The sequence below is a fragment of the Lasiodiplodia theobromae genome (genome assembly GCF_012971845.1).
Source record: "Lasiodiplodia theobromae strain AM2As chromosome Unknown scaffold_61, whole genome shotgun sequence".
NCBI classification, from domain to species: Eukaryota; Fungi; Ascomycota; class Dothideomycetes; order Botryosphaeriales; family Botryosphaeriaceae; genus Lasiodiplodia; species Lasiodiplodia theobromae.
This window is the reverse complement of record NW_023336543.1, coordinates 155,610-183,012: the sequence shown is the minus strand read 5'-3', so window position 1 is coordinate 183,012 and position 27,403 is coordinate 155,610. Positions and strand designations below refer to the sequence as shown.

Below are 27,403 nucleotides of genomic sequence, written 5' to 3'. Positions count from 1 at the left end.
GTTGAAGCTATCGTCCGGATGTATATGTATAATTTTTAATTCGACATTCTCGTCCGGACGATAGCTTCAGCTACCCACATATGTTAATTTTTCTAAGGCAGAGCTGGTGCATTGTTGCGCTATGTTCTGATGAAAATGCCGGAGGAGTAGACTATATGGCGGAGCCCGAATTCTCGAAGGTTTTTTAAGATAAAAATAATTTCGGCATCTCACATAGGATGTTGTCGTTCTGAAAGCGGTCCCATGTTTTGCTAATCGACAGTGTCGATTTGCATCAAAGCCGTGGGAGTGAATGCTACATAGAGGTCGAGTCCGGCGTATTTGCCGAGCACATGCCCATTAAGGAGAATGAACTCCTTGGATGTATCACGTTTGACTTTCACGTGAAATGACTGCGCGCCTGCATGGCATTAGCTTGCGTTGGTGTTCATCCTCATGTATGACACGATAGGACGATGAAATTGGTAAAGGGTCACAAGGTACAAGCTGCAGATGCACAGGGTCCAGTGACGTCAAATGCTGTGCGATAATAGGTGGCCCAGTTTTTCTCTGGCACCACCGCGGCGGTACTGTGAGATATCGTTTCCTCGTGCATGGCTTGCGATACATACACCGTACGAGATGTCAGAGTGAAGGATAAAACATTTCTGCTGAATAACTGCAGTGCGCGATCTACACATGCTTCTGCTATAGACTGTATACCTCCTTTAAAGACCCATACTGTTAATGAGCTGCAGCAATGATATGGGCACCTCGAGTCATGACCCTGGCCGCCACATCAGCCCCAGCCACCTTCCTGAAGAATTGGCAAGCATGATTGTAGGAATCTTGCACATGACAGAAACCACGCCTCATTATGAAACGGGACTCACCGGCCTCAGTGAAAGTGTAGACCTACATCTGTAGTGAATATATATTTTCCACTGTCCGTGGGGACCTTTCCACTCACATGGCTCCAATGTGAATGGTAATGGGTCTACGATAGTGCGTCCAAACTGGACAGATTGATACCGAAAGTAGGATAACGGCGGTATCTAGTTCCAATTCAGGTTGTATGCCGCCCATAAACGGCTATGTCATCTGCCTTGGTGTCGGAGCGTGGGGAAATATCGGTGAGCATGCAACTATCTCGTTAGCGGTTTACGGCAATGCAGCCACTTGCATCCGCGTGCCAAGTCTGCAGTAGAGCCCAACCAACATCTTCCAAGGGACAACCCCCAAACTCTAATGTTGCAATTGCTGTCAAGGGCTTGCCTTGCAGTTATCAGCAAGTAGAAGGCCGAGGCTCGGCTCTACTGCGTCATTGCATCGGTCACACTTGCCCAAGCTTACGCATTGCCACGTCCTTCGGCACCTACTCTGCGCCGTCATATCCTATCCCTTCTTCTCGTTCTCTCATGAATTACTGCCCAGTCGTTCTCTTTTACTCATTGATGCTTCGGTTCTTGTATTCTATTTCCTGTGCTTTAGTTGCATCACTTGCGCTCACGTCACAAGAGATACCCCACCATCAAAGCTCCCAGCTCGGCAGTAAGCACTCGGGACAAGCTATGATACGCGACCACGGCCGAAATCACCATCATAATTCACCTTCGCAACGCAACAGCAATCGTGGAGCAGTCATGAGTTGGGACATCCAAGACATAAATGCTTCACATTCCAAGCGGAAAGTCCTATAATAACCACCACAACTTGATAAATCGTCGTCGATGCATCCGCAAATACTGTCAACCCCTCAATGGACTGTATTAAAAAGCAATTCGAAACTCTGGGTATCAACCACCAGAGCGACATAACCGCAGAAGAACAACGCCACCCAAACAACAAACACGAGCGTGACGACCGTCACCATAATCTCTTCCTCAACGGTAAGCCCGAAGGAAGAAGCAAGTTTCAGCACCGTGATCTCCGTCACGGCGAATACCATCATCTCTGTCACCCTCATCGGAACCCTCACCGCTACCGCCGTAGCCAACTTCCTAACGACACGGAGATGGCTCCCGAGGAAGGAAACTCCCCATCGCACCCTCACCACCAGCGTCGCCCGCCCCAGAAGAACCATCGCTATAGCGGGAGCAAAGTTGACAGCGAGCAATACTACCACAACCCCTTCTATTACCGCACTCACCGTAACCGCGCCAATCACCTCAAAAACGGCGGCGACACCTCCGGCGGCTTCTCTTTCAATCACGAGGCACTCGACAATTCCGAAATCCTCTACGAGAATATAGACGATCCCATGGTCTCGGACTCGGATATTCCTCAGTTCCACATCCCTCGGCGAAAAGACAAGAAGAAAGAGGAGGACAATTATCCCTTGTACCACCAGACGTACCTGCACCCCCACCACCGCGACCCCCCACGCGGCCGCGATAGACGACCGCGCCCCAACACGAACAACCCCTGGCCACACCCCGTGCCACCACCACCGCTAGTGCCGCAAACTGCTGCCCTATCCTCATCAACGACCTCGAGTCAACAGAAGCTCAGCAGAAGAAAGGAGCCAGTCACGAGACGCTTCTCTGCTACAACATCAACAGGGTCACCTCACCTCCCCCGCAGCCGACAGATTCCGCTGCACTATGTGCCTGGTCACGAGCCACCCAATAGCGAACTCGATACGACGACATCTTCGCCGCCCCCACCACCACCACAAGGCCGTCGACGCCGACTTTCGCCGCCGCTATTTCCCCTGCCCGCCCCCACGACGACTGTGGATGGCGGATCGGTGCTGATGGCGGGCAGGGGCGAGAAGAGGTCGGCCGGGGTGAAGAGGGGCGACAGGAGGGACTACAACGACAAGATCAGGGACCAGACCTCTGGCGGCCCGCTCGCGTCAGACTCTCCTTCTCCGATCCGTTCCTTCGTGCCTGATGGTTACGAAGAAGGCGCGAGTGATGAACTTCTTCCGCCCGAACCGACGGAGATCAACGGAACAGAGTTGTCGTTGTCGGTGCGGAAGAGGAACGGCGCCGACAGTGGAGGGGGGGATGGGAGTCTGATCTACGACGGTGGCAGCGGGGGGTATGATGAAGAGGGCTATGAGGGATATGGGTATGAGTACGTCGGGCCGAACTATGATGGCGAAGAGGTGATTGTGGTGGGCGGGCGCGGAAAGGGGCATGAGGAGCTTTGGAGTCCAGGGTGGGAGGTCAGCAGTGTCCGTACTTTCAGCGACGGCGGCGGCGGTAAGAGGGACAACGACGAAGAGGGTACGAGTGAACTCATTGGGGGCGGTAGTGGGCGCGGGCGTGGGTTCTTCGATTACGCAAGGGCGAGGGCCAGGAGGAAGGGGGAGAGAGTAAGGGGAGCGACGGGTCATCAAGTCTCTGGTTTGGGCGACGATGATGGTGAGTCTTACCACTTTGGACGAGGTGGATTCGAGACCGCCGGCCGCGGCGGTGGATGGGAGACCGAGCCAGAGCAATATCTATTCGACGATGAAGATTTTGGCGGAGGTGTTCCAAGGGGGTGGTTGCCAGGACGAATCGAGCGTGTCGATTATGAGCATGGCGAGGATGAACGTGCGAGAGACAAGCGCAAGTATCGCCGCAAGAAGCACAGCGACAGCAATCGCACCTCGACCCCGCCAGCACTTCCAAATGGTCCGGCTCCGCCTAGCATTGCGGGCCCTTTGAGCACTATTCGTGCGCCGCGCACACCTTCAGAGGTTGCAGGGTGTGCACTAGGTACAGCAGCGGTGGGGTTGTGCGCGACAGGTGTAAAGAAGGTGGTGTCGCAGGCGATAAAGTGGGAAGTAGAAAAACAGGTACAGGAAAGGTTATGGGAAGAGAGGATGGAAAGGAGAAGGAGAAGAGCTAGGAAGAGGGAGGAGAAGGAAAAGAAGTGGAGAGAGAGGGACCGGCTGGAACGGGAAGCAATTGTTGCCGGCAGAGCAAGTGGCAGGCCAGGATTTGCGAGAAGGTTGAGCGACAAAGTTCCTCAACGGTTCAAGAGAGCCATGAGTGGCCCCAGTGGCCCCAGTGATCTCAGTAAGGCAAACGAGAGAGGAGACAAAGATTGGCCATTCAGGGATGATGCGGTCGAAATGGAGAGCAGCGACCCGATCGGAGAAGGTTTCCGTGTCGAGGATGAAGGGCTCAGTCCAAAACTGAGGAGAGGCTGGAGAAGAGGCTGGAGTCGGAGTCGTACCCCTGAACCGAGAAGACCATTTCCCCGATGGTCTAGGCCACCAGAAGAGCCGTGGAGACGAGGCGGAGGGAGTGGCTTTCATGATTCACCCCGTTGACACCCTTCCGGGACATGTACAATAGTCGAGTTCTGTAAAGGTAGGATTGGTTCAGTTCGTGACTGACAACCTTGGGCAGTTGAAGATATCGTCCGGACTTTAATGTATAATTAATAATTGTACACGAACGTCCGGACGACAGCTTCCACTTCCCGCATGAGCAATCATTTCTTCAATACCTATTGATGATATCATCACTGTCTACATAATAATTTCTTCTAAAACCTACATGATGTCAGCATGCGAATGCTAAAGTGAATTGGTTTTCTGTGTATCACATGCTTGATAAGTCAAGATCCGTTCCTGTAATGATCATTTTTTCTAATATACCCTTCGGCGGGCACAATCAACCCCTCTTCTAAAGCGCTGCTGTTCTTTGCGCTAGCTTCTAGCTCTAATTTGGCGAGGGGGAATATCAAGACGCAATCATTTGATTACACACCAGTTACCTTTCGGTAAATAGTCGTTGAGAGGGTTATGATCCACGCAGAACGCCGGTTAATACTTGCTCATTCACAAATCTGTTATTGTACAATCTAAGGTGGGGTAGTAGCGGATATCCGCTCCGCAGTCTCCTCAAGAGGTAGCTTCTTGCGTGGTCTCTTCAGATCCTCAGCAGTGACTCCATTGCCAACCTTGGTGATACCCATGACGGGCGGATCACCCTTCTTGACGAACTCGTATTGACCTAGAATCGTGTTAGTGGCAACTCTACTACCGCGTTGCGGGCTACGTCGTACCTGGAAGCTTGGTTCCCGCCAACCTGAACGCATCTCTCACAACCTGCTCGTGGATTTCGCCCTTCAATTCAAACAGAATTTTGCTAATCGCCACTCTGCTGGCCCAATGGTCGAAGCTACCCTTTCCCTTACCCATACGCGACTCATTACCGGAAGTGTAAACGCCAATGTTCGCCGAGATGCGCATGTACAGGCGGAACTTCATACCACGCAAGCGCTTGCGAATAGTATCCTCAGCAATCTTGAGATGCTTGGCGGAGATGCGGCGATCGTGGTCTTTGAGGCGCAGGCCGTAGTCTCCCCAGACGACGGTGGTGCCGCGCATGGAGCCGCCGGTGGGCACGCGCGGTCGGCCCTTGCGGTCCTTCTTGTTGTGGCCAGACCGGGGAAGCAGCCAGTCGAGACGCGGACTGGTGGTGCTAAACGGCCGCGATGCAAGGGCTGGGCCTAGGATCGCGGAGGGCGCCACGGGTGGGCGTGCGGCGGTGGTGCGGACATGTTGGAGGACTGCGAGATTGGCATTAGCGGCGGGGGAGGCGCCGGACGCGGGGTGCAGTACGGCATTGGGGTCTCGCGGGGGCGGCAGCGAGGCCTCGTCGCAATTGGGCCCCAAAGTTAGGGCATAATCTGGGGGAAGGCATGGCGGATGCACCCGTGTAAGCGCGGAGGTGTCGAGCGAGCTACGGCTTCACGATTTCCAAGGCGCTCGGGCCACTGGGCGGAGAAACGTCTCGGAGCTGCGGCGCCTGGAAGTGCCAAGGGTGGCGCCTTGACGCGCCGGCGCGACATCATCCATTCACGCGTCGACGTGCCGCTCTGCTTGTCTGCCTGCCCGCCTGCCTGGAGGCGTTCTGCGACCGCAACACACCACCTCTCTGCGACAAGCTGCAATTCATGAATTGAACCTTTGTCGCCATCCGTCGCAGATATGCCGGCTGATATCAGGAGCTTTTTTGGCGGCAAGCCTGCTGCGCAGCCTGCAAAAGAGGAGGTGCGTCGCTCTTTCCTGAACTGCTACAGCTCCATCGCCCGCCTTCCCAAATCCCCGCGCCCTCGCAATGCCGCCACATTCAATCGAACAAACCAATCTTGACCGCGGTCAACTTCTGCTATGAAGTAATAACATCTCCGAAAATTCATACTCACTCACCACTCACAGGCAAAGCCCGCCGCCAAGAAGAGAGGCAGGCCAGCGCGCAAGGTCGTGGAGGACTCGGACGACGAAGACGAGCCGTGCGTCAGAACATTCCGCATTTACTACTTCGCGCATGCTGACATAGTTGTAGTCCCAAGAAAGCAACGCCCAAGAAGGCGGCTCCGAAGAAGCAAGCGTTGGTGTTGATGTCCATTCCACATGATCAGAGACTAATCTGGAACCAGCAAACGTGAGCCAACTCCCGAGGGCAAAGCCACTACAGCCTCGGCCTACTTCGGCGACAAGAAACCCGCTCGCTCCGCTCCCAGCAAGACTTCTAAACCTGCCCCGAAGACCGAAACGCCCAAGTCCTCTCCTAAAAAAGCCATGGCCACTGGCAAGACCGCTGCCACTCCTACCCGTACCTCCGCCAGAAAGACGAAGCCTGCTACGTACGTCGAAGTCAAAGATGAGGACGAGGATTTCCTGGACGGTGATGACGACGGAGACGACATTTTCACGGCTGCTTTCAAGAAGAAGGGCAAGCAGGCGGATGACTACGACGAGGGCTCTGACGATGAGCCCGTGGCATTGCCACAGCGGCAAGTCGGTGGGAAGGGGCAGAAGAAGCTCAAGGACGAGGATGAATTTGAGCCTGAAGCAGATGTCGACATGAAGGACGCCAACCCCGAGGATGACTTTGTGGTCCCTGATGATGATGAAGAGGTTATTAGCAGTAAGCCGGCGAAGAAGGCCAAACCAGCTGCCAAGGCGGGCAGGAAGCGCAAGTCAGCCGAGACGGATGATGAGCTTGAGGAAGAACCACCTAAGAAAGCCCGCGGTCGCTCTTCAACGAAGGCATCCCCAGCAAAGAAGAAAGCGAAGAAGGACGAGCCGGAGAATGCTGCCATGCAAGAGCTTCTGGACAGCATCCCTACTGTGCGGCCTCCATCTCCGCCGAAGGACGGACAAACTAAGAAGTTCGACTTCAAGAACGCTCATGCAAACTCTGGACCAGCGCCTCAAGCCGGTTCCGTCGACATACCCGATGGACAGCCGAACTGCCTCGCAGGGTTGACCTTTGTCTTCACTGGTTTGCTCCAGTACCTTGATCGCGAAGCCGGACAACAATTAGTCAAGCGCTACGGCGGGAAAGTCACGACTGGACCGAGCAGCAAGACCAGCTATGTGGTCCTTGGAAGCGATGCTGGTCCCAGCAAGCTTCAGAAAATCAAGCAGTTCAACCTCAAGACCATCAACGAAGAGGGCCTATTTGCTCTTATCAAGAAAATGCCCGCTAATGGAGGCGACAGCAAGGCGGCGGCAGCCTATGAACAGAAGCAGGCAGCCGAAGAGAAGAAGATCAAGGAGATGGCTGAAGAAATGGAGAAGGAAGATCGGCGCCGTGGCGGTGCTGGCGGTGCTGGAGGCGGCAAGGCTGCTGTTGGTGCGGCAGGTTCTCAAGCACCTGGATCTCAATCATCGAGCTCACAACCTGCCCATGACAATCGTCTGTGGACTGTCAAGTATGCGCCTACCCAGTTGACCCAGATTTGTGGAAATAAGGGCCAAGTGGAGAAACTTCAGCGATGGCTGCGCAACTTCCCCAAGTGCCAGAAGAAGAACTTTAAGATGGGAGGCCCCGATGGAAGCGGCCTTTTCAGGGCTGTGATGATCCATGGCCCACCAGGAATCGGCAAGACAACTGCAGCACACCTCGTCGCCAAACTCGAAGGGTACGATGTCGTTGAGAGCAACGCCAGTGATACCCGGAGTAAGAGGCTTGTACAAGATGGCTTGCAAGGTGTTCTCGAGACAACGTCGCTACTTGGATACTTCGCAGGTGAAGGAAAGAAGGTCGAAGAATCGAAGAAGAAGCTGGTGCTCATCATGGACGAAGTTGATGGCATGTCTGCTGGCGACCGAGGTGGAGTTGGAGCACTCGCCGCTGTCTGCAAAAAGACTGAAATCCCTATGATCCTCATCTGCAACGACCGCCGTCAGCCGAAGATGAAGCCATTCGACTACGTGACCTTCGATCTGGGGTTCAAACGTCCAACGACGGATCAAATCAGATCGAGAATCATGACCATTGCATACCGAGAGGGTCTCAAGATGCCCAAGAACGTTGTCGATGCTTTGATTGAGGGAACCAATGCGGATATTCGACAAGTCGTCAACATGGTCTCTACTGCAAAGCTCGACGAGGAAGCCATGGATTTCGACAAGAGCAAGCAAATGTCTAAGGCGTGGGAAAAGCACATCATCCTAAAGCCCTGGGATATTGTTGGCAAGATTCTCCAAGGCCATATGTTCTCGGAGAGCAGCAAGCACACGTTGAACGACAAGACCGAGCTTTATTTCAACGACCACGAACTGAGCTACCTCATGCTCCAGGAAAACTACCTTGGGACCAACCCTATGCGTGCTGGAAACTACCAGGGCAAGGAGCGCAACTTGAAGCTACTAGAACTGGTAGACAATGCCGCGGAGAGCATTAGCGATGGAGACTTGGTTGACAGAATGATCCATGGATCTCAGCAGCAGTGGAGCCTTATGCCAACTCACGCTGTCTTCAGTTTTGTTCGACCCGCGAGCTTTGTTGCTGGCAGTATGGCCGGCTTCAAGACCAACTTCCCGCAGTGGTTGGGTAAGAACAGCTCGCAAGGGAAACTCACGCGTATGGTCAAGGAGATCCAGGGCCACATGCGTTTGCGCTCATCCGGTGATCGTCATGAGATTCGTCAACAATACATTCCTGTTCTTTGGAAAGAGCTTGTCAAGAAACTCGAGATGGAAGGCAAGGAGGCCGTACCTGAAGTCATCGAACTCATGGACAGCTACTTCCTCACCAAGGAAGACTTCGATGCAATCCTGGAACTGGGCGTAGGTCCTATGGACATGGAGAAGATCAATATTCCGGCACAGACAAAGGCAACCTTCACAAGGACGTAAGCATCATCATTGACAGCAAACAGAGACTGAAAGAATGGCAAGCTGACATGGACGTCTTTACACAGGTACAACCAGCAATCCCATCCTATTCCCTTCATGAAGGCTTCTTCTGTCGTCGCGCCCAAGAAGGCCGCCAAGGAAAAGCCTGATCTGGAAGAGGCAATCGAAGAGTCGGACGAGGGTGAGGTGGTGGATGATCCGGATACAAAGAAGGACGACGATGAGGAAGGCGATATCACCAAGGACAAGTACATCAAGCAGCCGAAGAAGAAGGCCGCGCCGAAGAAGAAAGCGGCGAAGAAATCGGCGGCGGCAGGTGGCGATGATGAGGAAGAGGAGAAGCCGAAGAAGGGCAAGGGCAAGGGAAAGGCGAAGAAATAAGCGCAGCCACTTTACGTGAAGGAAGGGTGGAGTATGACCAAGGAAAAGTATAGCTTCGTGGTGTGTGGGCTCAGTCGGGTTGTAGAATCAGGATGTTTCTTCCCTTTTCTCTCTCTCTTTCTCTTATCCTGCATCGAGTGGAGGGGAACTATTTTCGAGCGGACAAAAAGTAGCCAGGGGCATCGACTGGCTGAAAGGTATCCACCTTTTCTTCGGTATTCTTCGTTATGCATTCAAGAGAGTTGAAGGGATTATGCAAGGGACAGATACATGGGAGTATTGGATTTCTGGCAGGGAATCCAGGGGGGTTAAAATGGGTTACAGTAACAAAAAGTGCATGAATTGAAATTGCAAAGTTATGTTACGTCGTTGGTTTGTGAAGGATTGTCTTGTGGTATTTGTTGTTTCATCAGAAATTTCTAATCCTACATGGGTAGTTGAATTAATGCTCGGATGCACTTGTATAATGTCTGAAATTTGGGTTCAACTACCTATGTAGGCAGTGGTTATTGGATTTCTGCTAAGGAACGACTCTACGATTGGGAAAGCAAAGAAAAGAATTGTCAGTATCTATTCATCCCGTCTCTGATTTTCTTTCTCCAAACACACAAAACTTCTGGGAAGTAAAAAAAACGAGAAAACCAAAAGAACATGCAAGGAAAGAGTAAAGCAAATAACAAGCAGCCCAAAGCTCACTGGGTCACGCGTCACCCTCTCTATCTCTCTTTACCCGCCGTCACAACCCGCCCTCCCTCTCCCAAACCATCCGTCCGGACATCCACGTCTGCAGCACCTCGCCCTCCTCGCTCAGCACAACCAGGTCGGCCCTATTCCCTTCCTTCAACACGCCCACCCCGCCTCCCTCCAACGAGTCGGGCGTATCCACGCCCATCAGCCCGGCCACGTTCTCCGTCACGGTGCGCACCGCCTCCGGCAGCGTGCACCCGGTCCACGCGACGAGGTTGCGGACGGCCTCGGCGAGGGTGCCGCAGCCGCCGATGAGGGTTTCGTTGCTCGCGTCGTCATCAATAGCGGCAGTAGTGGAGCCGTTCGCGGCGATGACGGCTTTGGGCGAGGGATACGGCTCGCCCGTGACCGGGTCGTGCGTGACTTTGCGCTGGGCGGACGAGATCTGGGCGTGGCCCGGGTAGGTGCCGGCGGGGATGGCGGGCGAGGCGAGCTCGATGCTGTCGGAGACGAGGATGGCGCGGGAGGGGTTTGCGCGGTAGAGGAGGGAGACGGTGGAGGGGTGGAGGTGGTGGCCGTCGGCGATGAGGGTGTAGTAGGGGGGCTGGGGCTGAGGTTGGGCAGCGCCGCCGTTCTTCGTGGGCGGTGGTGGGAGGGAGATCAGGCCGGCGAGACCGGGTTGGCGGGAGTGCAGCGGTGTCATGGCGTTGAGGGTGTGCGTCAGGCAGGTGGCGCCGGCACCGAGGGCGGCGAGACCATCGGCGTAGGTGGCGGTCGTGTGGCCGAGGGAGACGCGGATTGAGTGGTTGGTGGTGAGAGTGTTGATGAGGCTGGTGCTTGAGGGGAGCTCGGGTGCGAGCGTGGCGAGCTTGACGGATCGGAGGCCAGTGGCGCCATAGATGGTGGTTGGGGAGGGCGTCGTTGAGGGGGTGTGGAAGAGGGATGCGTTGTGTGCACCGGCTTTGGAAGGATGGAGGTAGGGTCCCTCAGCATGAGCGCCATGAAGATAGGCACTACTGGGAGAGAGATATCGGGGCTGAAGAGATGGGAGGATCTGTGCGAATGTGAGATTTCTGTAGATCGGGCTTATTGCTGTCGAAGGACATTGAGAAAGAAGACAGATATCCATCTGATTCAAAGAAAGATCGCAATGAAAAACCGAAGTGTAAAGGAGCTCCATCGGCGAGGATTGCAAGTTTGAAAAGTTGATATAATCTAATAGGAAATTACCGTGAGAGAAGAAAAGAAACAACTCATGGGTAGTTGAAGCTATCGTCCGGACGTATATGTAGAATTTTTAATTCGACATTCTCATCCGGACGATAGCTTCAACTACCTATGATATGTGCGAAATAAAATCAATGCTAGCCTTCGGATGAAATACCCCTCCGTATCAGGCTAGCGTGAACAAGGCTCTAGGCGTAACTATTCCCCGCCTTCTCTTTCATCAAAGAAAAACAACATATGCGGGTAGTTGAAGCTATCGTCCGGACGAAAATGTCGAATTAAAAATTATACATCCGCGTCCGGATGATAGCTTCAGCTACCCATGACATGAAAAATAAATTCATGGTAACCTTCGGCTGTGACAGATAGATTGCTCAACTCGATACAAAAAAAAAAAAAGAAAGCAATGACCGACCTTCTGGAAAGTATCAGGAGACACAGTGGGAATTGTAGCCCAAAAACCGGTTACGCCCTGCGAGACATAGTGCTCGGCTGTCTCTTTCAGCTTTTGATCGTATTGGCGCTCGTCATCAAAGTGAGTGAAATGAAAGCCGTTAACGCCGTTTGTGTGCAGCTCGAGAAAGCCAGGGGCGACAATGTTACCCTCCAGATCCACGATCTCTCCGCCGATGTAGCCGGTGCGCTTGAGGATGCGGCCGGTCTCTTCGGAGATGACGAGGTGATCGTCGACGATCTCACCACCCAGGCAGTAGCTGCCGTTGGTGAAGAGGGTGAACTGGTTGTCAGACATTGCTTGCGATCTACTTGCCGACCTGGCTGTGGTGGAGGGAGGTCAGCGGCGGGGCGCTGGGCGGGGTCTGGCAATCCTGGCGGCGATCGTCGGAACCCCAACCCGGATCGCTGCAGCTCACTCAGACGTCTGACCTGCAAAAAGCTAGCAAGTGCACTGCCAGAACCTCTTCCGGCTATGGCGGCGTCTAGTTCGGGGTGCGTAGCCTGTTTGGAGCTGCAGTGACACGCTCTGGCTTGGCCAAAGCACCTGCGATTGACGTGAGAATGGCAGCCACATGATGTCATCGCTGTGGCTTCCCGCGCGAAACACGCTGGGTGCTGCTGCCAGACCTTCCTTGCTTGCGTCAACATCCTGCTTGTCCAGGCTAGATTATTTCTTCCCAGCCGCCGTCGCCCTGCAATTGACCCTGCTGCCGCCCCGACACTGCCGCGCAAAGGCGAAAGCAGTCCTTTGACCTGCTCCCTCCCTTTCAACCACCACCTGCGACCGCTCCCTTAGCCACCATGGCTGAACAGCAGCAGCAGCATGCCCCGGGCGGGCACTACTCTGGCGCCAATCCCGTTCCCACGGTCAAGAAGTTCCTCGAAAGCCTGGACAAAGACAAGCAAGAGCGCGACAAGGCTATCGAACAGCAGGGCCAACAACCGCAAACTGTCACGGCTCACAAGCAACACCCCCGTGGTATCAAGGGCACTCAGAAGGAAGTCACCGATCCCACGACCGGTCGCCAGGTCGTCATCGAAGATGTCAATCGGGATGTCATGAAAGAGGTTGACAACCCGAAGGTCAGCACCCACGCAACCCTAGCTTTGTGCAATCTAGTTCTGACGCGCAGCAGCTCTCAGTTCCAAACGCGAACTTGGGCAAGGATACAGTATGCCTCCCCGCACATGTCCCGCTATCTCGCTGACACCAGCACAGCCGATCAAGACGGATGCCTCTCAATCCAATCCCGAGTACAAATACAACCAAGATGTTACTGCACCCCCTGATCCGGTTGAGGAGGGCACCACCTCCGACGTTCCTATCCACGGCGAGAAGACAAACATTCTGTTCCATCCCACCCCCTCTGTCAGCTATGAGCCCTACTTTGAGGCTATGGAGAAACGCACCACTGGCCTGTGTGCCGGAATATTCGCCGCTATCATAGTCGTTGGCAGGATCTTCGGCGGCCATATGCTGGGCCTGACTGCTCTTGGTTTCTGCGTGTCCTCGGGTGTTTTTCTGTGGATGAAGGAAGTCATTCGCAGCGGACGCGAGGTTGAATGGGAGAGCGAGAAGAACCGCGGCCAGACGGTAGGCATCTTCCCGCAATATAACCATACGTTATCTGACTTTGCGGCAGGCATCTGCAAATCTGCTTCCCGAATCAGTTGAATGGATGAATACCTTCCTTGGAATTGTCTGGGGTTTGATCAATCCTGACATGTTCCAGGGCGTAGCCGACACGCTCGAAGATGTCATGCAGGCCTCGGTACCGGGTGTTATTGAGAACGTCCGCGTTGCAGAAATCAACCAAGGAAGCAACCCTCTCCGCATTCTGAGCTTGCGCGCACTTCCGGACTCGCACATGAAGGAGGTAAAACAGGCAATCCATGAAGAGAACAAAAAGACGAAGGATCCCCAGGAAGCTGCTGCAGATGAGGAGGGCGGTGACTACTACAACCTCGAGTGTTCCTTTGCCTACCATGCGAAGCCGTCTGGCCAGCGTGCGTCAGACAAGGCCCGGAACATGCACATGCAACTCGTCTTCTATCTGGGGATCAAAGGCCTGTTCGGAGTTCCGCTACCCATCTTCGTGGAGCTCCAGGGCCTTGTTGGCACCGTCCGTCTGCGTCTCAACTTGACTCCGGAACCGCCCTTCCTGAAGACCCTTACTTTCACTCTGATGGGAGTTCCCCAGGTCCAGGCAGGATGTATTCCCATGCTCGAGAAAGGCGTCAACATCTTGAACCTTCCCCTGATCTCCAACTTTGTCAACTATGCTATTAGCGCTGCGGCAAGTATGTACGTCGCGCCCAAGTCTATGTCCATTGATATGCGGGCTATTCTCCAGGGTGACGATATCCAGAAGGATGTTCAAGCCCTTGGAGTCATGTGGATCCGCATCCACCGTGCTATTGGCCTCAGCAAACAGGATAAGCGTGGCAGCAAGCATGGTGGCAGTGATCCTTACATCACCCTGTCGTTCTCCAAGTATGGCAAGCCTATGTACTGCACTCGGGTCATTACGGACGACTTGAACCCAATCTGGGAAGAGACTACAGCGTAAGTTATTTTCTCCTTTAAGAAAGATGTCACAGGACTGATAGGACATAGCCTTCTTGTAACGCCCGAGTTGATCAAGGCGGATGAGAATCTGAGCGTCGAGCTTTGGGACTCTGACCGCCATAGCGCCGATGATATTGTTGGCAAGGTCGAACTCTCGATGCAAAAGATGATTCAGCATCCTGGAAAGATGTACCCTCAGGTCAGCAAGCTCGCTGGTATGGATGCCGACAGCACCATGCCAGGGGAACTCCATTGGGAGGTTGGTTACTTCAGCAAGCCTAAGTTCAGGCCCGAGCTCCGCACCGATGGCAAGAACAACGCTCTCGTCGATGAGCTCAAGGACAAGCCTGAACTGCAAGACGAGAAGGGCGTTACAAACACCGCCGAGGATGATGCAGTCCAGCACACTCCTCCCGATCCTCTCTGGCCCAGCGGTGTCTGCAGTATTGTCGTTCATCAAATTGTGAATCTGGAGCTCGAAAACGTCAAAGGAACGCAGGGCAGCCGAAATGGCCGAGAGTTTGAGCCAGCCAAACCTTATGGTGAAACCACGGAGCAGGAAGGAAAGAACCTTCCCACCAGCTACTGCACGATCCTCTACAATGATGAGTTGGTCTACCGTACCCGTGCCAAGGCTGTTAGCTCTCAGCCAATTTTCAACGCCGGTACCGAGCGGTTCATGCGCGATTGGAGGTCTGGAATTGTCACTGTTACTGTCCGCGACTCCCGCAACCGAGAACACGATCCGATTCTGGGTGTTGTGCCGCTCAAACTCACCGACATCCTGGAGACTAGCTCCCAAGTCACACGCTGGTACCCACTCGATGGCGGCATTGGCTTCGGTCGCATTCGAATTTCTTTGCTCTGGCGCAGCATCGAAACCCGTCTCCCTCCCCAGCTCCTTGGATGGGACGTAGGCACTTTCGAATTCTCGTCCGATCGCATTATAGCAGTCAACTACAACCACCATGCTAAGCTTCGTCTGCGTACTGGTGGATCCACTGCAAAGATTCCTCGCACTGAGGCACACGCATTGGAAGAAGGTGATGGTATGTACTGGGATCTAACCAAGAAAGAGGGTAAGAACGATGTGCGGCTTCCCGTGAAGTATCGCTACCGCTCCCCTATCGTCTTCGAGTTCCACCTTAGCGGCAAGCGCAAGGCCGCTGCCTATGCCGTCATCTGGCTCCAACATTTCATCGACAATGAGGAGATGCCCGTCAACGTCCCCATCTGGACATGCTCTCACCCAGCCCGTCTTACCCAGAACTACATCACCGAGGAGAACTGTAAGGGCGAAGCGGGTCTTGAGGATCTTCAGGAAGTCGGTCGCCTACAGTTTACGGGCAGGTTCAAGGCTGGCACAGATGAGAGCCACGAGGCCTTTATCATGGACAACGACTCACGCGAGACGTTTGAGACCTGGGAGGCGTGCATGGCCGAGGGTGTGCGCCAGCGCCGCGTTGACAAGGAACTGCCAGACCGCATCAAGCAGCTACACGACAACTCGCTCACATCGGGCCGCGACGTGCTTAAGGGTGCGCCCGAGGAGGAGAAGGTGAAGTGGCTCACAAGAGACGGCACCGACTGGTCCGGCGCCTTCGGCGAGGACCCCAAGGCCTACATGGACGCTTCTGGGCGCAAGCGTCGCGAGCCTGGCCGAGACGCCCCGCTGCACGACCCGCATCACCCTAGCTCGGACGAGGACCATGAGAGCGACCTCGACCGGGATGACCAGGGGGACTCGAGCTCAGACGACTTAGGCATCCAGGACGCAGACAACATGGACGGCGCCGCCTCTAGCTCCGCCGGTGGCCGCAAGTCGACCTCGGGCGAGACGGCAACCACGGAAGGCACCACAGGAACAGGCAACACGTCTTCTTCCGGTTACACTCAGGACAGCAGTGGCAGCGGTCTGTCAAACAAAGACATCAACAAGCAGAACAAGCGCACCGAGGCGCGCAAGCAGCGCGGCATGATGCAATGGAAGCCCGCGCGTAACGCCAAATTTGCCAAAGACGAGGGCATCATTGGCATGAGGAGGCTGAAGAATAGGATCACGGGCAAGATGGAGGGGAGGAAGCCCGGTGTTGAGACTGAGACGGGAACTTGATGCAACTACTCGGTTCTTTGTCTTGCGCTTTTTCGAGCATGCTGATTACGTTCATGGTTATGACGTTGGTCTTCTTCCTTTGATGTTTTTTTTTTCAAGGCTTTTTTCTCTGATTTATTACCCGCTCCAGGACGGAGCATGTATAAAGTATATGCAGGACGGGGTTAATCATTCATGACTTAATGCAACAATAACTTTTAACTTTATGGTTGTTTTTTTTTTTTTTTTTTTTAGAAAAGATACTGCGTGAGCTAATTTTAAACATAAAGAGGGCCCCAGAACACAATTCACGTTAGCCTTTTGGAAGAATCAGATTTCTATACATGAGATCTTCATTCTGCTTTTCTTTGCGAAACACCGCTCTATTCTGAAACGCCTACCAATGTCTCATATCTGGCTTATTGAACACTCAACCAAACTCGCCCAACAAAGCAAGGGACACATCACATCACGACTCGCAAATTGCAGAACGAAAACGAAGCTGGAGAAGTGTATAACGCGCAGAAAGAAGAATAAAAACACCCTCTGCTATGCATTGTCCAAAAACAAAAAATGCAGATAAATGAGCTAGCCATAAGCCCGTTTATCACTAAACCTACCTAAGGGGACAAGGGGGAGACCAAGTGGGGAAGAAGAGCAAAGGACTCCACCTCCCCGCGACCCTAGTAAGGAAGCAAAAGCAGGAAATCCAAATCCATTTGTCCCAAGAAAAAGACCCAGTAACTCCATCAGGATATTGTCCTTCTTTCCTTCTTCCCTCCGCCAATTTCCTCCCCCTCGTTCCGCTACTGCTTCTGTAATGGAAAGTTTTCATGTGTGTCGCTGCTGTATACAGGGAAAGAGGACAAACCCCGCCAACCTCCAATTCCGCTTCGTAGAGAGAAAATACCAAAAAAAGGGTTGATGATGGGTCGTCGTGGCGTCAATGAGTGGAAGAGGCTGGGAATATTAAGAAGAAAGGAAATGTTGTGTGGTCGGTCCGGGTCGTGATGGTGATGATTTTTCTTTGAAAATGTGGCTAGTGCAGAGAAGTTTGTTGATGCTGGTGAAGAACAGGAGGGTTGAAGAGCAGCTTTCCTAAATTCAAGAAGTCGCGTGTGGCCAATATCCTCCACGTTCCTGATCGAACTTCCGTCGAGGGGAAAGAGGCTGCAGCTCAGGTGAATAAGAAGAGATTCATCCTGCTTCTCCGTAGCATTTGCTTGGGAAAAGAGCTTGCTCGAGCGGGAACTCTAGGGAAAGTCTCGATCATTGGTTTCCTTGCGCTGCTTCAAACCTAAAACTTTACCCGGAAAGTTGATGCGAGAATAGCGATCTTCAGCGTAACCAGGTCGGAGACGTTCACCAGCTGGTAGAGAGAACTGTGGAGAGCGATTACGAGTTGAGCATGTTTTGCACATTGCTCCACTTTTGCCGAAGTGCTTCGTGATCAGCGTTAATCTGAACGGGGGATCCTAGACGTCAGTGATCTAACTTCCTCTTTCCACGGCGACATAGAGTTGGTACTGACCTGAGCCCACTGAAGCTTCGTCTCGACAAGCTCCTTCTCCGCCTCTGCCAATTGCTCTTCAAGCGCCCTGTTCGCAGTCTGGACCTCGCTGTTCCGGCGCATAGCGACATGAAGCTGCTCATTCATACGTTCCTCGACCTCTTGACCTTGGAGATCCACCAATTTCCTCAACTCTTCAACTTGGCCCTTCAGACTCTCGTTCTCGTCTGTCAGCCGTTCATTTTCCACCTTCGTGCGAACGAGCTCGGAAGCCAGTGCGACATGCTCGGTGTCGGATTTCTCCGTCCGCTCCTCAAGAGTGCGGACCTTTGCAGTCAATGAGTGAACCGTCGCCTTCAGGCCCTCCACTTCTGCCTCACGTTCCTTCTCAATGCGCTGCTTTTCCCTCCACTCATTGGCGTAGGCTTGGAGAATCTCTGGGGTGATTTTCACGGAACATGCATCCTGAACCATCATATCAGCCCTGTAAACTTCCTTATCCACGCCACTGGTACTGCCAAAGAAGCCGGATTCCAGAAGGGAAGACTGAGTTGGGGCCTTGTCGATGTAAACGTCAAACAAGCGCTCCTTGAGGAAGGTGGTAAGTTGCGACATGTCTTTCATTCCCAGAAGAGTGTCGGCATTCTTCTGCATCAGAACGATACCGAATTTCATGATCGCGCTCTCCAAACCCTCACTTAAGATAAGGTCGTAAATGCGCAGGACAAGCTGCAGAGGGAAGCGGTAGGCGAAAAGGGTAAGGAACCACTGAGTGGCGTAGAGCTGGGGAGAGACACCGCGGCGGTGTAGATGACAGTAAAGCGCAGGTTCGAAATCCTCGAGCAAACGCTCAAACTGATACAGGTGCAGGTGGAGGCCAGGCATGTCGTGGATGAACAACTCGCGGAGACCGTACTTATTCATTAGGCGAACAAGCAAACAGAAAGCTTCTTCTTCAGGCATCTGTACCAAGGTTAGTACGTAGACATCTCGGGCCACGGAATTTCAGGCTTACGTTAAAAAGAAGGGGCATCGCAATGAAATTGACGCCCTGTGGGTATCCCACTTCCGCATCAAACAGCGCATAAGCCTTGCAAAGGTTGAAAAGTCCGTCTTGCAGGCCAGCAGCCATCAGGTACTTCGAATAACTGGTCCTGGCGCCCAAGTCACGCTTAATTTGCTTTTCCAGCCTCTGCAACGCCGCGGCATCCTCCTTTTGCTTCTTCTTTTTCTCCTCCAGCCTCTTTGCGGATACCTGAGGGTCGTGGGTGCCGTTCTGTGTCGGTGAACCCATGCCGTTCGTTCCGTTCGCGGTTCCCCCGGTCGCCGTTGTGGCAGGCGTTGAGCAATCTGAATGCTGCGATGATGCGGATGACGTGACGGATTCCTTTTTCTTGTGAACATCTTCGCTGCTGTCATTACGGGGGAGCTGCGGGACATTCGAAAGCACCTTCTCCTTGTCCGTACCACGAGCGCACAGCTCCTTATAAACAACTTCCAAGTCCTCATTCTTGCTCTGCGCAAGTACCTGCCAGACGACGCCTCTGATTGGTTGAGGAATGCCGACAGTTATAGCATGATTCAGCTCCTCCGCACTTGTTCTGGCCACAGCGGCAGGACCCTCGTATACCACGGATTGCCAAAGGTCCCAATCAACAGGCGGTGCATCTTCAACTTCTGGGCCGATGGCTGTGCCCGCGGCGGTACCGGGTGCAAGGTTGGGGTTGACAGTCGGTTGGTGCGTGGTCGAGCCAGGGCTGGAAGAGACGCGAGTCATCGGTGGAGCCTCTTCTTCCTTCTCGCCCGGGGTACTGACGCTCAAGGATCGGCCAGCCGCAACGCTATTCTTGGGGGGCACGAGGTCGACCTCGCCCTCCTCGTCAATAGCAATGCCGGCCTCTTCGCGCATGCGAGCGAACTTGAAGCGGTCCTTGAGGCTGTGGCGGCTAGATCTTGCGCTGCCACTTCCATTGCTACCATCGTGTCCGTTCTCCATGGCATCGTGATTACTGCCCACTGTTGCGACGGATGCGTTTGTTCCTCTTCGGCTTGTTTCCTTCGAGGACGGAGGTGACTTCTTCTCGCTGCTTCCTCTCGAAAGCCATGCAAATGGACTTGTGAGTGAACGCTTCGGAGGGGGAGGCGGAGCGGCAAGCTCTTGCTTCTCGGGCGGAGGTGGGGGTGGAGGGAATTGGACGGTGGGGATCTGCCCCGACAAGCCTTGCATTGAGCCGTTGGAATCGCGATCGACGATAGGCTTGGAGGGCAGCTCTGCGAGCGTCGAGTTGCGTGAATGATTTGCGGACTTCTTGCCCTCTATGTCTTTGTTAGTGAGACATTTCGTGACGTGGGTCGATCCTTCCAAAGGCCCGCGCGACTGCCTAAAGAGGGTTCTGCTGCCATTTTTGCAGCAGGTCTGAGGCCCACCCCGAAGTGGCCAACACGGCTCTGCAGCAGGATTGGAGCGGTGGCTGTTGCTTACCTTCGTCGAGGTTCACCTCGTCCATCGACTCGCTCGAAAGCACGCTGTTGGCCTTGAGGGGCGGGGACTTTGTGATGCTGGCATAGTCTTCTTTATCGCTGGTTTTGTCATCGACTTTGTTGTCGTCGGAAGCGGAGTCTTGGCCGTTGGCCTCAATGTGCGCAGCGGGCACGGCGGGCACAGGGGGGACGTCGGGCACGTCCGAGTCCCTCTTGTCGAGCGTGGTTTTCGAGTCGGTCGACGAGCGCCGACCAGTCAGCGAGCGTTCGCCGGAGAGGGAGCGCGCCATGCTTGCAGCGTCCTCGAAGTTGTCCTGGGCAAAGGAGTTGGCATCAGTGTCGAGCCCCTCCTCCCTTGCATTTTCCACGCGAGCACCTACATTCTCGTGGTCAGAGCTCCCGGTCTGGGGCCGCGATCTGTCCTCCTCCATATCTGGCTGCGCGGACGCGATTGCGGATGTGTTCCGTGGCCGGCGGGCGAGCTCCGGTGAGATATTCGTGTAGCCGAGGATTGCAGTCAAGTACGAGTAGGGCGTCCAGGGTGTGGGCTGAGGGACGGAAGCGGGTCAATGGCGAGGAAAGCACAAGGTGCGGGTCGTGAAAGGTCGTGATGACAAGTGGACGGAGGTTGAGAGAGCGGACCAGCGGCGGACGGCTGGTGTTGTCGATGTTGAGGTGGTGTCGAGGCGGCGCGCAGCTTGTTTAACCACGAAGATCCACCGTCGCCGAACGGAAGGGGAAAGCCACTTCGAGGAGCCACGGCAGCGCGGCGATCAGCGCCAAAGCGCGCGCTCTTCCAGCCTCCGCCGATCCTACTGGCGGGCCTGTTTCTTAAGGAGAGGGGGCAAACGGCACAGGAGCTGTGGACTTTTTTCCGCGCGTCCTTGCAGCTGGCAGCGCCTCCGCTCGAGCGATGCGGTCACAGCATATGTCGGCGTACCGTTGCTTTCGCGGCAGCTTCCTCGATGGCGCGAACCTTCAACATGAAACACGCACATGTGGGGAGACCCTGGCTGGCTGGCCCCCGCCGCCAAGCAGGCTCATCATTGTCACTGTCATAGAGCCTGATCGCCGGAACGACGTTGACGCGCGCGCCCACCAGTGCTTTTTTTTCTCAACGGCAGTGGGCTGCATTGCGGCACGGTTACCGGGCGCGCGCCTCGGACACCTGGCAACGCTAGTCGCCTTCCTTTCCCAGCCGCACTCGTACCATGTTTCAAAACTTGAAGAATGCATTAGTATTTTTAGCACTGCCGAGACGATAACCTGACCTATCGATTGCGAGCGTTCGACACAGCCACATGCACCTCTGACTTTCCGACCCGCCACAACTGGCACTGGCTGACCGCTACATTTCGTCAACTTAAGCAAAATAAACAAAAACAAACAATATTGTCCATCACATGAAAGCCAAAACGGTTGCCCGACTTACACGTCATAGGTTAAACCCCAGACCATGGGAGCACAGAGGGGTATTGCAGTCGCAGGCTAGCGCGAAGAACAACAGGACCGCAGAACATGGGTAGTTGAAGCTATCGTCCGGACGAGAATGTCGAATTAAAGATCATACATTCGCCGCGTCCGGATGATAGCTTCAGCTACCCACTTCTGTAGGATTATAGAGGGATATTGCAGCCGAAGGCTAGGGCGGAGAATAGCATGACCCTGGAACAGGGAATAACTACGCCCCCCTCCCCCGGGATAGATAGGTTTTCACGATATTTTTGAGGGCGTATGTGGGTAGCTGAAGCTGTCGTCGGTAGTAAATGTCGAATTACTAATTATACATTCACATCCGGACGATAGCTTCAGCTACCCATGACATGAGCAAAAGTTAAATTGACGTCAGCCTTCGGCTGCAATACCCCTCTATGTCTTGAATAGAATTCGAGCGTCAATTCTTTTGTCGCCTCAAAGAATCTACATCTTGGCAGATGTTTCAAATGCGGGCAGAGGAAGAACAATGAACAGAACAAAAAGTCTTGTTTTCTATTCTACTGCTTTTATCCGCACACCCCGCCTAAACAAAAGCGTCAACCGCCTACCCGTCCCGCAATCCCGGGTTTAGACTGAAAGAATATATTAGCCTCGTCGATCGATAACCGTCACGCGGACAGGGAACACTTACATCTCAAATCCCAGCCAATCTGGGGGCCGAGCTTGGGCAGCTCCTCGGCGACGCTCTGAACGTCCTTGTCGCCACGGCCGCTAAGGCAGATAACGATATCCTGGTCCTTCTCCATAGTCTTGGCCAGCTCGATGGCTCCGTAGATAGCGTGTGCGCTCTCCAAAGCAGGGATGATACCCTCGAGCTGCGAAATGAGGCGGAAGCCAATGAAGGCCTCGGCATCCGTAGCCGCGATGAACTTGGCTCTCTCGGAGTCCTTCCAAGACGAAAGCTCGGGTCCAACACCAGGGTAGTCGAGACCCGCGGACACGGAGTGAGTTTCGTTGATCTGACCGTGCTCATCCTGCAGAATGTACGTGCGGACACCATGCAGGACACCCTTCGTACCACCGGTCAGGGTGGCACTGTGCCTCGCAGTATCCACACCATCTCCGCCAGCCTCAACACCCAAAAGCTTAACACTGGGGTCGTTGGCGAAGGGGTAGAACATGCCGACGGCATTGCTGCCACCACCGACACAGGCAACAACCGCATCGGGGAGCTTACCGCGCTTCTCAAGCATCTGTTCCTTAGTCTCGTTGCCGATCACAGACTGGAACGTACGGACGATGGTAGGGAAGGGGTGAGGACCAATGGCAGAGCCAATGATGTAATGCGTGGAAGAGAGGTTGACCACCCAGGCGCGCAGAGCTTCGTTGACGGCATCCCGAAGAGTTCTCGAACCGGCCTCAACGGCAACAACCGAAGCACCAAGGAGCTTGATACGGAAGACATTCAGGGCTTGACGCCTGACATCCTCGGCTCCCATGTAGATGGTACACTTCATGCCAAACTTGGCGCAGACAGTCGCGGTGGCAACACCGTGCTGGCCGGCACCAGTCTCAGCAATAATCTCAGTCTTACCCAGTCTGCGGGCTACCAGGATCTGGCCGAGTGCGTTGTTGATCTTGTGGCTTCCGGTATGATTGAGATCCTCTCGCTTTAGCCAGATGTTGGCGCCTCCAGCATGTTCGGTCAAGCGCTCGGCCAAATGGAGGTGGCCTGGACGGCCCATGTAGTCGTAGTAGGACCTATATTCTTCCCAGAACTTCGGGTCGTTCTTTGCCTGGTTGAAGCCCCTCTCCAATTCCGAAAGGCAATCCATGAGCGATTCGGGTACGTACTGGCCACCGAATTCGCCGAATCTTGCCGGCAGTGCATCGGGGTTCGAGGCAGCCTCGACGTTGAGAGCCTCGATCTGGTCAGCAAGACCAGGTCCGTCAGGGACATCACTGTCCTTGATAACCTTGTCGACCTGGACACCTTCCGGCTCCCTTGCCTCACCAAGAGCCTCAACAATGCCAACCTCACGAGTAGTGCCATTCTGACCGGGCGAGCGACCGGTGATAGAGCTGCAGTATTCTTGGACCTTCTTTGCGCCCTCTCCGGGAGCAGCAGCGGCCAGGACGTTGACGATTTGGGAACCAATGACAACACCCTCGGAGAGCTTTCCGACGCTCTCGAAGTGATCCCTTGTGCTGACGCCAAAACCGACGGCGGCAGGAACGTTTCCAGAGTATTTGTGGACGCGGGCCAGGAGTTCGGGGAGAGCAGCGTTCAAGGTGCCCGTAGCGCCAGTGACGCCCATGCGAGAGACGACATAGATGAAAGAATCGGCGATCTTGCACAGCACGCGCATGCGGGCGTCCGAGGTGGCGGGAGCGATGAGAGGAATGTAGGAGAGGCTAGTTTGCAAATGAGTCAGCACAATGAACACTCTGCCGGCGAAGCATTCGCATACCCGTAGCTGGAGCAGAAGTTGCGGAAGCGAACGGCTTCCTCGGGGGGAAGATCAACAATGATGAAGCCGTTCACGCCAGCCTCCTTCGCATCCTGAAGCATCCTCTCCTCGCCATAGCTGAGAAGCGGGTTGTAGTAGCCCATGAGCATGACGGGGGCACGCAGACCGCGAGCCCTAGCATCCCGGACCATCTGGAGAACCTGCGTGGTATTGACTCCATGCTTAAGAGCAACCTGTGTGCTCCCATCAGTGACTGTTCCGTGATTTTCGAGACGGCGAGCGGCAACGTACGGTGTTGGCCTTCTGGATAGTAGGGCCATCGGCGATAGGGTCGGTGAAGGGCATGCCGAGTTCAATCACATCTGGCCAGTCGTCAGCTCGCTGTTCTTGCCGCTTGCGCCGCCGTTGACTTACCAGCACCACCAGCCTCCATAGCCAGCAGGACATCAGGAGTCTCCTGCGGCGTGGGGTAACCAGCAGTCACATAGGTGACAAGAGCGGACTGCGCAACAGTCAGACCATGCTGTTCGATACGTCAACAGAGAGAGCAGCGTACCCTCTTCTCCTTCTTGCATTGTTGGAAAGTCTTGCGGATGTGGTCGGCCATGGCGGATGGGTTCTTGCCTCAATTGGCGTACGGATCGATGTGTGAGGTCGTGAGGGGAATGCGATCCGAGGGAGAGCGAATATATAGAGGGTCGAGAGAGAGGTGGATGTCAGTGGAGTCACAGCGTCATGAGTCAACCCGCAAATGAATTTCTCGGGCGCCAGCGTGGAGGGGCGAAGAAAGCCGAACGCGGGCGCTCCGGTACCACGGTAGGCCGACCCCCGCCGGACTGCACATCGCCTGGGGATCCAGCCCTGCATCAGCTAGATTGTGTGCTTGTTATTGGACCTGCCTTCATCATCCGAAGCCACATTGAGAATTTTTCCGTAAATTTTCTTACGGGGAGTGTTGCAGCACGGCTATCGTGAATTTGTTTTTCTTGCCATGGGTAGTTGAAGCTATCATCCGGATGTAAATGTCGAATTAATTACATTCACGTCCGGATGATAGCTTCAACTACCCATACATGTTCTTTTTTCATTGTGGGATAATAGAAGAAAGAAGTGAGATATACCTACACCATGTTCTTTGCGCTAGCCATCGGCTGCAGCGCGCCTCTGTACTATGTGGCGACTCCTATACCTTCTTGACCTCGGCATAGCACATTAGGGTACGCGTAGACGTCATTGCTCTGTATACCTGGCATGGCAGCGTGCGGCTTGATGAGATAACGTGCAAAGTGTGGATAATCAATGAATTCCCCTCAGTGCCGTTGGGCCCGATCCGTCTCCTACAGGAACAGACCCTGGAGAGGTGCACTACCTTGTCGTTTGACTCATATCAGCATGTATCATTTCGTAGTTGATTAGTCTACAACGGATTCCCCTCTTCGGAAATCTACCAGACCCATGACCGCGTCGCTAACCCGAAAGCAGAGTGCTGATATGCACAAACGCCATGTGTCAAGTCGCTCACAAGTTGGTCAGGTAGTCCTCAACCTCCTGCGGGCTCAGCTTCCGGAACCTGGGGCCTTTAGCACCCTCCACACCCTCGTACCCAAGCAGACGGTCCTCGGGGGGTCCAACGATACCTGTACACGGTTAACTAATTGGTCTCCCTTGAACAGATTCGTACTTACCAATCTCCACGGTGTCGCCGTTCATCTCTCCCTCTATGGTCTCCTTCAGCGTGAGCAGGGCGATGTGAATCGCATCCTCGAGCTCCAGGCCCTCGGTGTAACGCTTCTCCAAGAACGTCTTGGCGCTAGTTGCGCTCTTGCCGATAGCAGTAGCCTTCCACGGGAAATAGCTGCCGCTGGGGTCGACCTGGTACAGACTGGGACCGCCCTTCAAAATGCCTCCAGTCTTACCAGCCACCTTCTTCTTCTCGTCCGCAGTTTCTTCCGACTCAGGCTCAATACCCTCATCCCAGCCTGCAATGAGCAGGCTGACACCGTACGGCCGCACACCACCAGACTGGGTAGCTTCCTGCATGACACGGGCGACGTCCTGCACCAATATCCTTGTCGGAGGGTACTCGTTGTAGATGCGCTTGTAGCCAGTGTGAGAGACCTTGCGCGCCTTGTCCACGAGGATGCGGTAGTCGGGGCCCATGCCCGAGTAGACCATGCCGATGTCAGGCGTTATGAGGCTGATTTTCGATGAAGACTGGGCGTCGATGAGCGGGGAGGAGGACTTCTTCTCGGTAGCGAGCACGATGCCGTTCGTCGCTGAGGATTAGATTAGCCGCCCTGCTTCAATCAAGCCATCCTGATGGATAGTTGTACCCTTAATGCCTAGCGACGTAACACCTTGGTTGACGGCGTTGAGGGCGTACTCTGGAATTACAGTCAGCTACTGCAATGTCTCGACAAATAGTCCCGCCCGGCGGTGGCAGACTAACCAATCTGCACCAGCTTTCCGCTAGAGAGCGCGTTAGCATGAGTTGTAGCCTCGACTCGGACTGCTTGTATTTACCTGGGCGAGAAGGTGGTGAGCGAGAACGAGTACCGGTCAGCCATGTTGGACTCGCTGTGAAGATCGGATGACGAAGGCGAAGAAGGATGGGAAGAGCACCGGCTGTCGGCGGTGTGGGGATGCGGAGAGATGGGCGGCGGCGATGTGCGAAGCTGGTGTTGGAGCTCGGAGCTGTAGGCAAGCTCGCATTACGCGGTTGGTCGCTCGCGCCGCCGCGGACGCCAAGGCGCATCACGTGCGCGGCGGACATTCGGCAAGCGCCACAAAATTGAAGAGGCCACGCCTGGCTTCTGAGCCTTTTTCTGTTGCCTTCTCTGCCCTCCTCACACAAACCCCGCGCGCGCATTTAAGGGGCTCAGCCGCCCGTGATGAGCTCGGCGATGCAGCAGCGCCTAGCTGTCCGCCCTTCACATGCGTTACCGCTGTCATTGTTGATAACTTAACCCATTCTTCTCACAGGCACGACCCTCAATTCCTACTTACCCGCCCA

General features: G+C 54.4%; 8 protein-coding genes across 8 annotated transcripts; 3 read left to right on the top strand and 5 right to left on the bottom strand.

Annotated features, from left to right (window-relative positions):
• Nucleotides 1-1,738: 1,738 nt before the first annotated feature.
• On the top strand, nt 1,739-3,822 carry LTHEOB_12357 (uncharacterized protein; the record flags this gene model as incomplete). Its single annotated transcript, XM_035509215.1, has 2 exons — nt 1,739-3,605; nt 3,776-3,822. 2 exons carry the CDS (start codon nt 1,739-1,741, stop codon nt 3,820-3,822), a joined length of 1,914 nt encoding a protein of 637 aa, XP_035364746.1.
• A 963-nt stretch (nt 3,823-4,785) lies between these two features.
• LTHEOB_12356 (Mitochondrial ribosomal protein) lies at nt 4,786-5,630 on the bottom strand (the record flags this gene model as incomplete). The annotated part of the gene is made up of 3 exons (XM_035509214.1): nt 4,786-4,937; nt 4,990-5,496; nt 5,549-5,630. 3 exons carry the CDS (start codon nt 5,628-5,630, stop codon nt 4,786-4,788), a joined length of 741 nt encoding a protein of 246 aa, XP_035364745.1.
• A 287-nt stretch (nt 5,631-5,917) lies between these two features.
• LTHEOB_12355 (Chromosome transmission fidelity factor) lies at nt 5,918-9,460 on the top strand (the record flags this gene model as incomplete). The annotated part of the gene is made up of 5 exons (XM_035509213.1): nt 5,918-5,980; nt 6,149-6,222; nt 6,276-6,320; nt 6,370-9,075; nt 9,145-9,460. The coding sequence occupies 5 exons, from the start codon at nt 5,918-5,920 to the stop codon at nt 9,458-9,460; spliced, it is 3,204 nt and encodes a 1,067-aa protein (XP_035364744.1).
• A 736-nt stretch (nt 9,461-10,196) lies between these two features.
• LTHEOB_12354 (N-acetylglucosamine-6-phosphate deacetylase) lies at nt 10,197-12,125 on the bottom strand (the record flags this gene model as incomplete). Its single annotated transcript, XM_035509212.1, has 2 exons — nt 10,197-11,201; nt 11,790-12,125. The coding sequence occupies 2 exons, from the start codon at nt 12,123-12,125 to the stop codon at nt 10,197-10,199; spliced, it is 1,341 nt and encodes a 446-aa protein (XP_035364743.1).
• A 506-nt stretch (nt 12,126-12,631) lies between these two features.
• LTHEOB_12353 (C2 domain containing protein) lies at nt 12,632-16,512 on the top strand (the record flags this gene model as incomplete). The annotated part of the gene is made up of 5 exons (XM_035509211.1): nt 12,632-12,913; nt 12,967-13,002; nt 13,050-13,424; nt 13,474-14,396; nt 14,448-16,512. The coding sequence occupies 5 exons, from the start codon at nt 12,632-12,634 to the stop codon at nt 16,510-16,512; spliced, it is 3,681 nt and encodes a 1,226-aa protein (XP_035364742.1).
• A 1,374-nt stretch (nt 16,513-17,886) lies between these two features.
• On the bottom strand, nt 17,887-20,913 carry LTHEOB_12352 (GTPase activating protein; the record flags this gene model as incomplete). Its single annotated transcript, XM_035509210.1, has 4 exons — nt 17,887-17,952; nt 18,023-18,964; nt 19,017-20,317; nt 20,484-20,913. 4 exons carry the CDS (start codon nt 20,911-20,913, stop codon nt 17,887-17,889), a joined length of 2,739 nt encoding a protein of 912 aa, XP_035364741.1.
• Nucleotides 20,914-22,546: 1,633 nt separating this feature from the next.
• Nucleotides 22,547-24,997, bottom strand: LTHEOB_12351 (Tryptophan synthase; the record flags this gene model as incomplete). The annotated part of the gene is made up of 6 exons (XM_035509209.1): nt 22,547-22,551; nt 22,611-24,334; nt 24,391-24,623; nt 24,682-24,752; nt 24,805-24,892; nt 24,947-24,997. 6 exons carry the CDS (start codon nt 24,995-24,997, stop codon nt 22,547-22,549), a joined length of 2,172 nt encoding a protein of 723 aa, XP_035364740.1.
• Nucleotides 24,998-25,908: 911 nt separating this feature from the next.
• Nucleotides 25,909-26,957, bottom strand: LTHEOB_12350 (Proteasome subunit alpha type-2; the record flags this gene model as incomplete). Its single annotated transcript, XM_035509208.1, has 5 exons — nt 25,909-26,027; nt 26,076-26,666; nt 26,724-26,774; nt 26,840-26,859; nt 26,914-26,957. 5 exons carry the CDS (start codon nt 26,955-26,957, stop codon nt 25,909-25,911), a joined length of 825 nt encoding a protein of 274 aa, XP_035364739.1.
• Nucleotides 26,958-27,403: the final 446 nt, after the last annotated feature.